Source organism: Centruroides sculpturatus, unplaced genomic scaffold (assembly GCF_000671375.1).
Source record: "Centruroides sculpturatus isolate CEXI.00-Female unplaced genomic scaffold, Cexi_2.0 scaffold773, whole genome shotgun sequence".
Lineage (NCBI taxonomy): Eukaryota > Metazoa > Arthropoda > Arachnida > Scorpiones > Buthidae > Centruroides > Centruroides sculpturatus.
The window spans coordinates 312500-325811 of record NW_019384998.1 but is presented as its reverse complement, the minus strand read 5'-3'; the positions used below and the strand labels follow the sequence as shown (position 1 = coordinate 325811).

At 30.5% G+C, this 13312-nt stretch overlaps 2 protein-coding genes across 2 annotated transcripts in view; both read left to right on the top strand.

Annotated features, from left to right (window-relative positions):
• The window catches only part of LOC111633143 (cytochrome P450 3A41-like), a 31076-nt gene extending 25591 nt beyond the window's left edge, over positions 1-5485 (top strand). Inside the window, exons 7-14 of the mRNA XM_023377673.1 lie at positions 3105-3336; positions 3397-3536; positions 3635-3753; positions 3850-3958; positions 4512-4600; positions 4697-4837; positions 4925-5084; positions 5192-5485. Of these exons, the coding sequence (XP_023233441.1) occupies positions 3105-3336; positions 3397-3536; positions 3635-3753; positions 3850-3958; positions 4512-4600; positions 4697-4837; positions 4925-5084; positions 5192-5272 (1071 nt within the window). The 3' untranslated portion in view covers positions 5273-5485. The remainder of the gene's footprint in view (positions 1-3104; positions 3337-3396; positions 3537-3634; positions 3754-3849; positions 3959-4511; positions 4601-4696; positions 4838-4924; positions 5085-5191) is intronic.
• A 2941-nt stretch (positions 5486-8426) lies between these two features.
• LOC111633149 (cytochrome P450 3A8-like) overlaps positions 8427-13312 on the top strand; it is a 26736-nt gene continuing 21850 nt past the window's right edge. Inside the window, exons 1-2 of the mRNA XM_023377677.1 lie at positions 8427-8552; positions 12014-12143. Of these exons, the coding sequence (XP_023233445.1) occupies positions 12088-12143 (56 nt within the window). The 5' untranslated portion in view covers positions 8427-8552; positions 12014-12087. The remainder of the gene's footprint in view (positions 8553-12013; positions 12144-13312) is intronic.

The following is a 13312-nucleotide window of genomic DNA, read 5'->3' as shown; positions in this document are numbered from 1 at the left end:
CAGAGATATCATCGAAAATAGGAATGGAAGTATACAGACATCGTATCGTATCCTACAATCGATATTTCCATAGATATTGCTATTTTCGGTCCAAACTTTTCGCACTACCAGATAGCCAAAGTTGGCATTACATTTGATCTCACAAAAGCTAAATGTATAACAGATCTGAAGACCTGAAAACCAAGGAAGTATGCATTACCGAGATATTTCTCAGAAACTAGCTGTTTTTGGCCAAGCGTTATCTTTCTGGAACAATACTGTCTGTAGTCTTGCCTGCAAAGCAAACATACGAGGGCACAGGATTTCCTGAACGTACTCTCACTACTGTTAGGTTTAGTTTGAACTAGTAGTGATGCGATGGTTCGGCAGACCAGCAAGCCAACAGAGGATAATGGATTGATGCACAAGAAAACAATCTGTTGTTAATAAATATCTCATATTACTAGACTGATTTCTCCGAACTAGTTATTAGTTCCCAAACAGAAACAGGATTCTTCACTAAAAACAATACGCTGCCAGTCTGAAACAGCCCGTGCATTATATCACCAAGCAAACGAAAAAGACCATTTTAGTATGCTAATGGTAGGACATGTAGCAGTGCATTTGTACATAGCTAAAATATCAGTAATAAATATTTCATATTACTAGACTATTAGCTGTCGACAGCCATCATACACTTAACATCTTGGTTCTACGAGTTAATTTTTAAACGTGATATTTCATTTTTTGTGCGTATACATCACATAGTGTGGCATTAATATTTTATACATAGTGAATATTCACATGCTCATTAATTCCATAATTAAAATATCATGATACAAAATAAAACTTTTTATATTTATGACTACTGTATTTTGTTCCTTCGTCTCATTGATATTATGCCTTGCCGTGCAGTCTATATATATATCTGTTACTGCCATATCTGTTACTGAATAAACAGGTGTCTTTCACTACATAGCTTTGTTCTTTTAATCATTTGCAGATGTCTCTGACCTCTACCGGTCCTGCAACGTGCATGTGGCTACGCGCATTCCTTCGTAGTATTGCGATTCCTCTTTTGATGAATATACAGTACATCTTATGACTCTCTTTTTGGTCTGTGAAAATCTCGTTCTTCCACTAGTATTTTTAGGGCATTTATAACAATCGTCAAACAAACATTGAGTTCGAATACTGCTTTTTTGAAAACTCCGTTTATTTCTTTATGCTATTAATATTTTTATGACTTCGTATCAAGATTTCTTATTTATTATAAGAAAACAATCTTTTGTTAACTCATATTGGAGTTTTTTATCACACTTTTTCAATATCTGTACGAATCTTTTCACTACCGGTCTTTCGCATTATTCAGCCCCTGAAACTTGTATGCGATCCGTAAAGAGTAGTTTATCATACCACAATATGTTAGCAACCTATTGGTATTTAACTTTAGCAGTTCTTCAATCAGATGACAAAAGAGTTTTGTCACAACATTTACTGTAGTATATCTGATAAACAGGCACAGCTACAGTAATATCGTTGTGATAGTTCCACCGATTCGATTCTTTCCTTTTCGATGTCCGGTATTTTGGTGTCGATTCTTTCCGGGAGTCGATTTACTTTTTACCGAATATTTCTTAGAATAGACCAACAATATGTTAATCAGATGAAGATATAAGACTGAAAGGAGATAGCCCTTTCGATTTTTCGAAGTATACTTTCTCAAAGAAGTAGCTCTTGGTGAAAATAAAAATCAAAAGTTTGTTTTAAAAACCAACTCGTTTTAAAATCCGTCAAGTTGAAAGACAAAGAACAAAGCATATTTTTTCCTTTGCGGAGACGATCTTTTGTTAGAGGTTATGCCTCTGCAAAATATGTAAATCAGTTAGTATGTTCACTGAACGTGATGGATTTGAAGGCGACTTAGTTTCTTCTATATATTTTTTTTTAAATTGTAAAAGCATTGTTTTTCTTTTTGATCGAAATTTTATCTTTTGTAATTATTAATTTATCATCAGTGAAAGTTTTAAATGATTTATTTTCGCAGAAGCAAAGCATTTAATAATCGATCAACAATCGATTGTTTTCTTTTCAAGATGGAATCGATTCTTTTGTTGCGATACTTTCGACTATGAAATACATTCTTTTATAGAATCACAACATCCCCACAGAGTAACTTACGTTTCACTTCAAATCATATCATACTACCTAATGAAGAGATCATAACTTCTTGATTTTTTTTCTACTTGTATGGTATCAATGTAGTAAAATTGTTCAATCTATCCATGGCATACTGACATTGATTAAACATACAGATATCAAAAAAAAAATTCTCTTCGCCCAAGAGGCTTTTGCACCTGTTTTGTCTTTTTTCACAATCCAGAATCGTACCAAACAGTTTTGGAGCCCGAGAAAAACCTCACACCTGGCAATCCTCATTCAACGTTTATCACAAAACAAGTCTATGGGCTTTTAATTCTAATGGTTCATTTTGCCGCTCCCAAGGCACATCCGAATATTTGTCACCCCATAATTATGCCGCCAACTTTATCCCCCATAGTCGTAGATCTAAAGAATCTATAATTTTGCCATCGTGTATGTGTGCCATAACGTATCGCTTCACAGATCCTACAGCTACACATCTTACAGCGAGCAATCTGACAAAATGGCCATTCTGCTTTTTCAGCTCGGCCTTTCTCAAACTCCGTTATTTGTGCCTAATGTGTTCGATTGCGTATAAAGTCATGAGAAACTGCAAACAGCAGGTACACTAAAAATTCTAATGACAATGAGCCTTTACGAACCTTTTTATAGAATATCGAAATAGCGATTATAAGGGAATCTGGTAAGCATTACTTAGCGAGCAATCGAACCACAACTGTAATTGTTTAGTTACCTCTAAATAAATTTAGGGTATGGTTGCTCTGAGACAACCATTTTTTGCAATAACCGGTCATTTTCTATCTGAGTGCCTAACATTTTTGTCAATAAGTGTATTTTATAAAATTCTAGTAATGTAGAATACTTATAGTAAAATTCATTTTGATTATGAATATGTATCATTATAAGTATAAAGTTATCATTTGTTTTTTTCAGAAATATATCGTTACTTTGTATATTTTCAGATGAGCACTCTTATGTTTGAGCCAATAAATGTATTTTTGGAGAAAATCGACAAACAGAAAAAATCACCATTTGATATTGCTGAATTTTATAAAAAGTTAACCTTTGATTTAATTTGTAGAACAGCCTTTGGAATTCAGACAAATGTGCAGAACGAAGAGACAAGTAAAATTGTTCAATCTATCCATGGCATACTGACTGTTGATTCGACCGATTTATTGACTTCACTATCAAGTAAGTAAAACTTAAATTTTCCAATAATATTCCCATAAATAATCAAAACAAATTTTTTAGTTTGTTTTCCCGAAATGGAGCCAATTCCTACATACATGAGAATGATTTTAGATAAAATAAAATATTTAATTAATTACCCATGTTGTAAGTTGGTATTTGATACGTGCCGACAAATAATTTTTTCAAGAAAAACATCTGGTGTAAGTTTTAAAATTTACAGTTTATATGAATGTGCAAGATAAAAAAAACCTGAGAATAATAAAGCAAAGGTTGATAGCTAAAATTGTTTTGTTTTTAGTATCATCCACCAGATCTCTTGCAAATCATGATTGATGCCGAAGGTGAAACAGATGGTGTTATAAAGAAGCTTGCAACAGACAGTATTGTCGCGAATGCTGTTATGTATATGCTAGCTGGGTAATTATGAACTGTTTATTAATAGTTTTTAATACCAGTTATATGAATTATTTAATGCTAAAATGTACATTGAGTTTATTTTTTGTTTTTATTTAGTAATGATACTACGGGTACTATGTTAGCTTGGTGTACTCATAATTTGGTTAAATATCCTGAAGAACAGGAAAGAGTTCGTCAGGAAATCAACGAAAACATAGAAAGCAATGTAATTAAAACTTATATGTTTGAATTAACATTCATTTTACATGTGTTTAATATAGTTATAAGTATTCATATCTATAAAGATTAATGACATTTATTATGACATAATATACCAAAACTAAATACTAATATTTTACATGATTTATTTCCATAGCTTTTTCATGATTATTTCCATAGCAGATTCACAAAAAGTTATAAATAAATGCACTTTATACGTGTAAGCCCTAATTGAAAATTTCTTGTTGTTCTCCTTATGTACAGTAAATTTCCTTTATATAGAACATTCAAATGTTCGTTTCTTCAAGAGCGTTACTTACGAAATTATATCTGTAGTTATTATTGATGATATTCGGGCAGTTGAATGAAAGTTGTTACTCTATTGTTAATGTTGTTATCTGAATTGTAATATTGCATAACTTCGCATTTCTTTCTATGATTTCTCAGCATAACATTAAAGTCTAAATAAAACTCTTGTCATAAAAAATCCGTAAACTGATATCAAGAAACTTAAACTTAAATCATTAGATTAATATTATTAAATATATACATATTTTCAGAAACAAATCGAATATGCAGATTTATCAAAATTGAAGTATTTGGATCAAATAATATCAGAAACGTTACGTCTTCGTTCTCTTTCGCCAATGTAATTATTATCTGCCTCTGCCTAAAAGTGTATTTTATTTCTAAACAAAATATCTTTGAAGTCATTTTAACTAATTAAAAATTTATTTATAAATAGTACAATCAATAGAATATGTTCGGAAGATTTTCATTATAAGAATATAACTATTCCAAAAGGAGTTACAGTTATGATCCCAGTACCGAACTTGCATAAAGACTGCAAATATTGGAAAGATTCGGGAGATTTCAACCCTGACAGGTTTGACATAATGACATTTTGACAAATAATTTGAACGAATTCATTTTTATGAGTGTAATATTTATTATTGGAATTGAATATTTTCAGATTTTCATCTAAAACGGCAGGACAAATAGATCAAACGATATATCAACCTTTCGGATTTGGTCCAAGAAGTTGCATAGGAATGAGACTGGCTCAAACAATTATGAAATTAACTTTGGCTAATCTCATAAAGAGCTACAACTTAGAACTTTGTGGAAATTTGGTAAATAGGACCTTACTTTGAAAAGATTTCTGTTTAAATAATGTATTTAATTTAATACACGAGAGAAGTGTTATTTTTTAATTATATAAATTAATAATTTGTTATAGGAAGCTGAAGAAGACTTTTCGCTTTTTACAACCCGACCAAAAAATGGAGTTGTAGTAAAGGCAACTGCACTATCTTCGTGAAATTTTTAATAAATTTCATACAATATTTTACTTCTGATTGCTTAAAAATTAGAAAAAATGATATTGTGTAAGTTAGATTATAGTCTTCAGAAATCAGAATATATTATGCATAATTGATTTAGATTACAGAATCATTCAATTTATTCGAGAATCATTATTTTAAAAAAATATGTAAATTTTTGGCGTAAGTTTTGGTATTTTTAACACGTGAAACATGTAAAATTGAAATTAATGTGTTAAAATTGCATGCAAAAATATGTTAAAAAAGTTGAATGTTTAAATTAATGAAATGTGACAAAAATACATTAAAATTGTGTGTTACAATATTTCAATTTTTAATGTTGAAATTTGTTTAATTAATACGATGGGTACTTTCCGAATTTGTTCACTTAAACTTGTAATCGGAGCAAAAACATATACAAATAAAACGCTGATAACTCGGTCTTCCGTAAACTCGAACAATCTTCACCTCTTATTAGTCCGATTTAGCGGGGTTTACTTTAGTTTCATTAACTCAAGAAATAGCCTGCAGTACAATATATATAGGCTATATATGTTACTGTGAAAGACCGAAATTAGAGAATGTCGACACATACAAAATACGTCGATGAAAGACCGAATATTTAGTGATATTATTATACATTCGAACAATCGCCGGTGTATATCGACGAGCACAGATAAGATATATTGGAGGTCGAAACGACACCCGAAAAGCTGTTGTTGACAGAGTGGCGACAGTCTGTTGCCAAATTCTTCGCAGTTTTCTTCTGCTCAAATTGGTGATACCGTACGAATACAAGTTTCTAATGTCGATCGTGGCCGTACATATACCCGAAATGTGTTGGCAGTTGTTGTTGGAATAAAAGACTCCGACTTTTATAAATTAGCAAACAAAAATGATACCCTGAAGTAGCTTTATACCCGTAATCAGTTCGTAATTTGTAAAGAAAATTTTCCATAGATGAGATTTCTTCTCAAGAAATATCGCCGAGAGAAGCAGCTACAGCTAATTCGAAAGAGAGCAAGGCTATACACGCTGTCATTGCAATAAGAAGTGTTCCACGAATAAATGCAGTTGTAAAAGCAAGGGACTCTTGTGAAATTCAAAGTTCCATAAAAGTTTAAGTTGTTGCAATAAATAAGATTGCATAACGTTAATCACATAATTTATGTATAAGTTTATTATTGTATTATTTCTTTAACGATTTAGAATGTACTATTCGTTTTAGGTTCAACAGTTTATTTACATGTACTATTACTTAAGCTTTCTCTTATTTTGACATATTAAAAAGTTGCATTTTTGTCTTAACGCAATAAAGATATTTTTATTCAACATTCACCATCAGTGCATGCTGGAACGTCTACATTTGCCCGTATAAGTGAGAAATAATGAAATTTAGCAAATATTTCGTATATACACGAAACGACTGTGTGAACGTTGACATTCACCGGAGAATGTTGACATTCGCCAGATATCGGTCATTCACAGTAACATTACAATAAATAGCCTATAGTACAACAGGGAAGCGAATATATATATATTCGCTTCCCTGTTGTACTATAGGCTATTTATTGTAATGTTACTGTGAATGACCGATATCTGGCGAATGTCAACATTCTCCGGTGAATGTCAACGTTCACACAGTCGTTTCGTGTATATACGAAATATTTGCTAAATTTCATTATTTCTCACTTATACGGGCAAATGTAGACGTTCCAGCATGCACTGATGGTGAATGTTGAATAAAAATATCTTTATTGCGTTAAGACAAAAATGCAACTTTTTAATATGTCAAAATAAGAGAAAGCTTAAGTAATAGTACATGTAAATAAACTGTTGAACCTAAAACGAATAGTACATTCTAAATCGTTAAAGAAATAATACAATAATAAACTTATACATAAATTATGTGATTAACGTTATGCAATCTTATTTATTGCAACAACTTAAACTTTTATGGAACTTTGAATTTCACAAGAGTCCCTTGCTTTTACAACTGCATTTATTCGTGGAACACTTCTTATTGCAATGACAGCGTGTATAGCCTTGCTCTCTTTCGAATTAGCTGTAGCTGCTTCTCTCGGCGATATTTCTTGANGTGTTTTTAAAAGGACTTTTTGTGAACTTTACGGCGACAAGTAGCCTAAAATGGAAGGTCAGTCGCCGAAAATGTTTTAGTCTTGGAACACAAGTAATAAATGGTGATCCTTTTTGGACAGTTTTGTCTTTTATTTTATTAAAAATAATTCTCCATCGGACGAACTTTTACAGATTAAATTTAAATGTAATAATATAATATTTAACAACTATAATAAAACAGGGTATTGATTGTTTGACAACATTTTATTATTCTTAGTACAGTAAAAATCAAACAAAGTGTTCGAAATTACGACTCTGGGCTATGATGCCCAGAATTACGACTATGGGCCTCACATCTCCGGCGCATTGAAGATCTGCCACGATGCGTGCAACAAGTTCCAGGAAAGCATTTCCGACCGTGCATTGCTAAGTGATTTCCCATCGTCTACGTGTACTCTATCTCTCCTGAAAGTTTGTAACCGCTGTACTTGATACACCCTGTATATAAGAAATGAGTCAATGGCTAATCTTAAGATTTTCAAGGCTACAGCATGGATAAAACATTCTGCTTGTCAGAAATAGAAACATTTCATTTTTTTCACTTACTTTTACAGCAATTGTGCTTTTAAACAGAACACATAATAAGCATGGCTATCAACTAACACAATATATCAATACATGGCACTATCTTTTAGTTAATACAGTAATTACACATGTTTACCATCCACTCCTCATATCACTTTGCATGAACCATATCAGGCGACTCGCAAACTGAATTAGAATAAGACTTTTTCTTTTAATTTACGAGGTAATATAAAAGACAGATAGACAAAGCTTGTGTTTTATTAATTTATTTTCCTCAAGTGTATGACGTAAATTAAAATAAGTTCTTCTATTTTAATTGAGTGTATTCAATCTTATTAATTCTTGTTAATCAGAAGATAATATATCTGAATAATAATCAATCAAATGATTATTATTTTTATTCTTTATTCTTAATTATCGTTTAAATAAAGATAATTATAATAATATATGTTTATATTATAATGCCAAATCTTTTCGAATGGCCTTGTATATATCTGTTTACTGGAATTATTACAATCGCAGGCAAATGTTTATCAGAAGCCTTTATTATTGCGTTTCAGATTATTTTTCGTTTATGTTATGAATCGAACATCTCTCAATTTACACAGACTAAAGGTAAATATTTATTATAATACTGTAATTTTTACTATTATCGTGAGAGACACAGCAGAAAACGAAAATAAATCGATCAAAGATTGTTACGTATAATATTAGATGTATTTGAATTTTGGATTTAAGTGTAGAATACAATATTCTTATAATATTCTTATAATTAGCTAAATAATATATTTAGCTAATTTTTGAATATTACGTCTCCGGCTGTTCGATATAAGAGAGGGAGAGTATGGCAATCGGTAAAAAAATGACTTTTCGAGATTTTTATATTTTTTTACTGGAGATATTGAAACGTGTATGGATGTTTATATGTGGGACACGATTTTGTTCACCCAATTTGAAGTTTAAAATCTCCTGAACTTTTTGTCGAAAATTTATGAAACTGTGCAGGGAGGTATGTATATTAGAAGGATTGATTCTATTAAATTTTGCCGTATAAAGATCGACGGAGTGTTGAGATGGAGGGGGTCACTTATCATATCTCGAGTGGGGTCGGACTTAATGAAAATTTTACTCGTTATTAGCACTTATAATTTTTTTATAAAATTTATATGACTACCTTAAAAATTAAGCTTCTTGCCATATTATAATAATGATATGAAGAGTTTTTCAATAAAATATAACAGATTGCGCTACCACAATTTTATTTATTTTTTTTTGCCTAGGAAGTTGTGAAACTCGTTGCTGAATTTCTAATTTTGTTTTTTAAAAGATTTTCTTGCTTGATATAAAAACATCTAATCAAAATAATCGAATTAAGCTAAAATATACGAGTCTATAAATTTTGATGATTAGCAATATGCTTTATTCACACAGACTCTTTTTATATAACGTTCTGTTTTAGTTATGCACAGTATAGTACCAATTTATAAAATATAACTTATATTACTATTTTATCACGAAGGCAATTTTCTTCGTCGCGTAATTACTATTACAACATTCTTGGCCTTCCTCTTCTGTGATTGTTTCTCATTCTAAACGATTTGCTCATGAACAGATTTCGAATTGTTCACAGACAGGTATTAATTCTTTTGTGTCAATAATTATATTAACGAATGTTTCCTTAAATATTTCAGTCTAATATGAAAACACCAAAGCAGTGTAAGCAATGGCAGTGAAAACATCATATAATTGGCTCTTAATGAGTCAAATCTTTAAGTGGAATTATATTTTCGCTTCCACGTAATTCCCATAAATTCAATGTATTTTGTTTGTCCATAAGTCGAAACAGTTTTGAGTACTTGTTGCACTAATTAAAAATCCAAGATTTTACTGGTCATTTCGTGTCTGATATTGTATGTTTTCTGAGGCAAACCAAATTAAGACTAATCTAAACAAAAACAAATTATAATTATACACATTTGAAGATTTAAACAAAGTTACTTGACATGTTAAATTTCCAAACAACGAGAAATAAAAAGAAAAAATCGAAAGAAGTTCGCACATAAAGTAACATAATTATTATTACACGTGAATTGTCCAATTAAATGTGTTATAGAGTACTTCTTTCAAAAGGACTTTCAACAAATGAATTCACATAAAACAAAATGTTTTTAACTCGATAGAAATAATTTATTAAAGATTTCATTGAGTGACATTTTTTATTTTGAATATTTCACTTAAATCGTTTATATGATGGAATTATTTGTATTAAATTTATTTAAAATATTATATACATAAATTCGTTTTGAATATACCGAAGACAACGACAATGTAAGCAATGAATCTAACAGCAAACAATGAATTTTTAATATGATTTTTATAAGGATTGTGTTTAAGAAACAACAGATTGTTTTGACATAAAGTAGTGTGTGAATTTCTATAAAATAGATTAAGGACGGTTTTTTATTATTTATTTTAACTGTTTCTCTCCGTTTCGGACTGTTTTGTATTTCTAAGAGGCATAATTAATGAATTTTTTAATAATTTAAATAAATCATCTAACTTAATTGTCAGTTATTACATCATTGCTACTTTCAATTAATGTTGATAATTAAGAATATTATATATAATGTTATCTACGAATAAAAATAAGATTATTATTTATCAATTATTATTTTTTGCAGCCAAAATTCAAAGTATAAATTAAAGTCTAAATGCTGCAAATAAACAAGCGATAAATGTAAATCACGGAGATAAATAAAATTAATTATTTAAGAAAACCTTACGTAATTATATAAAATATTTAGATAATTATAATTTTTATTGTGTGTTCAAAGCTTCTTGTCTTATNCAGCGATTCCCAACCTGTGGTACACGTACCCCTAGGGGTACGCGATAGGTTGTTTAGGGGTACAGAAAAAAGTTAGTTATTATGGCAGAAAAAATAATATATTATGTATCACAAACTAATAGTATTAAAAAATTATTAGATAAAAAATGTTTCTTGCAACAATCACAACTTTATTATACATTTTTTCTTTTAGGTTTTTTTTCTTTAATTTAAAGTTACAATATGTAAAATTAACAATACGGTTACTCACTAAATTTCTTAAATGAGGGGTACAATCTAGAGATATGACATGTCACGGGGTACGCTAATGAAAAAAGGTTGGGAACCACTGTCATACAGGATAAGTGTAGAAACAAAAAGTAACGTTGATAATCTTCAAATTTTACTTTCCCGGCTATTATACATAAGAATGTGAAAGTATTGGAGATTGGTCAAAACATGACTCCTAATATTTTTATATTTTTGGACTTAGGCACCTTAAAACGTCGAGAAATGCAAAAAAAAATTCGGGGGTAATTTCTATACATATGGATGTTAGTGTGTGTTTGGGGGGCACGATTCTATTCACCTTGTTTAATGCTTAATAATTCCTATGCTTTATGTCAAACATTTCTGCAATTTTGCATGTAGGTTTGTTTATTAGGGGATTTATGCTATTAAATTTTGGTGATTAAAAGTCGACTTGATGGGGAGATAAAGTGCGTCGTGTGTATCACGTTGTAAAGCCAACACCTACATTAGATAGAGCATCCTACCCGTACGTCATTGGCCATCGATAGTCATGTAACCTATGGTTTTCGTCGCTTTGAGCCAAAAATAGTACCTCCAATTAATTTGGCTTTCGCGTGGGCGAGCGACAACTGGGTTGGGGGCACTATTTGAGGCAAACTTATAAAACGAACAATCCCTTTATCGATTTAGACAATCGATTTAGTAAATTGTTTATTGTTCGGATTAAAAATTTAAAATGCATAGAAATTCAGACCTAAAATTTCATTTATAAACTTCATAATTATTTTATTATTTATAATATTTATTTGTAAGTATTCAATTACAAACTGTAGTATTTTAGAATATGTAACAATAATGTTAATATAAAATATAATTTCATAATTTTATGTTTTTATAAGTTATTAAATAAACGTATTTAACATTTTTTATAAAGTAATTATCTTTGCAATGTACAGTACATTAAATATTAAAATACGTATCATCCTTATTCATTTAGGTTTATTAATTCGATCTCGATCGAATAAAAAGTGAAAATTGATATCGATTATATAAATTATTGAAGAATTTAATATGTCCATAATATTATTATTGGCTGTTATCATCTGTATTATCTCACTGTGGATAAGGTGAGCATTTTTTTATTTATTTGTATTTTCCTCCATACACAACTAAAAATAAAGAATTTGCTAGGTCAATTAATTTTTATTATCTTGATTTTTCTCCTAAAGTATTTAATTACTTATAGTATTAAACAAAGTTACAATAATTTTTAAGTTAAATAATTCATTTATAATTATTTAGTTGTGAATCTTCGTTTTCACGTTCATAACTCGATTCTATCTCAAGGATGACATAAAGTTTTAATATAGTCAGTGCCGAGTGTAATAAACCTCTATGAAATTATATAGATCTGAATATAGTAAATATATACTACATAATAAATAAAATAATGTAATGTAATAAAATAAGATAAAATTTACCAGAGGACACTCCACAGTGCCTACGGGATAAGACGATGAGACGTGAAACATATAAACATTCCTAACACAAACTACAGAAGTTGGTTACAAAATGTCTTTGTTTACCACATTTAAAGTGGTAAATTCAATAGAACACGTGTTCTATTGGTTCTATTGGCTGTTTTGGCTCTCGATCAATACTATTAAACCAGTGTTTTCTAACCTCTTTCTATTGATTATTGGCAACCCAACATGATAATTTTTTCTTTGGCATCCCGTCTTCTTTATCAATGTAGAATTACTGTGCTTTTAGTACTTTTAGTAATACATAATAAGAAGTATGACGTTTCTCAGCACTATATTTCGGCATCGGAGGCAATCAGTATCTGAGTGAATAAACCATTAAACACTGGTAGTTGGTCGTAGGTTTGTGCCTAACGAATGGACTGGCCGCGTATTTTTCCCGGGTTTCTTCACATGTCTAATACGTAAGTAAGGACGTACATCTTAGTAGCCTCTTTATTGTTTCTAACTTGTAAGTAATTGGCGAACTGCCAGATTACAAACCAATTTAGCCAAACTCACACTGTTTATGACAAGTATCTTGTATCTGATAATGTTAGAGAGGTTGAGGCGCACGTTTTAAACGTGTAAACGTGTACGTGTGACGTTCGGCGCCGTTTTCCTGTAAGCCTAAAAGTTTGACAATGGTGTTTGGATAGTCGGTGGAATCACGCTCGACATTCCAAACACCATCGTCAAACTTTTAGGCTTACGGGAAAGCGTCACACGTACACGTTTACACGTTTAAAACGTGCGCCTCAACCTCTCTAATG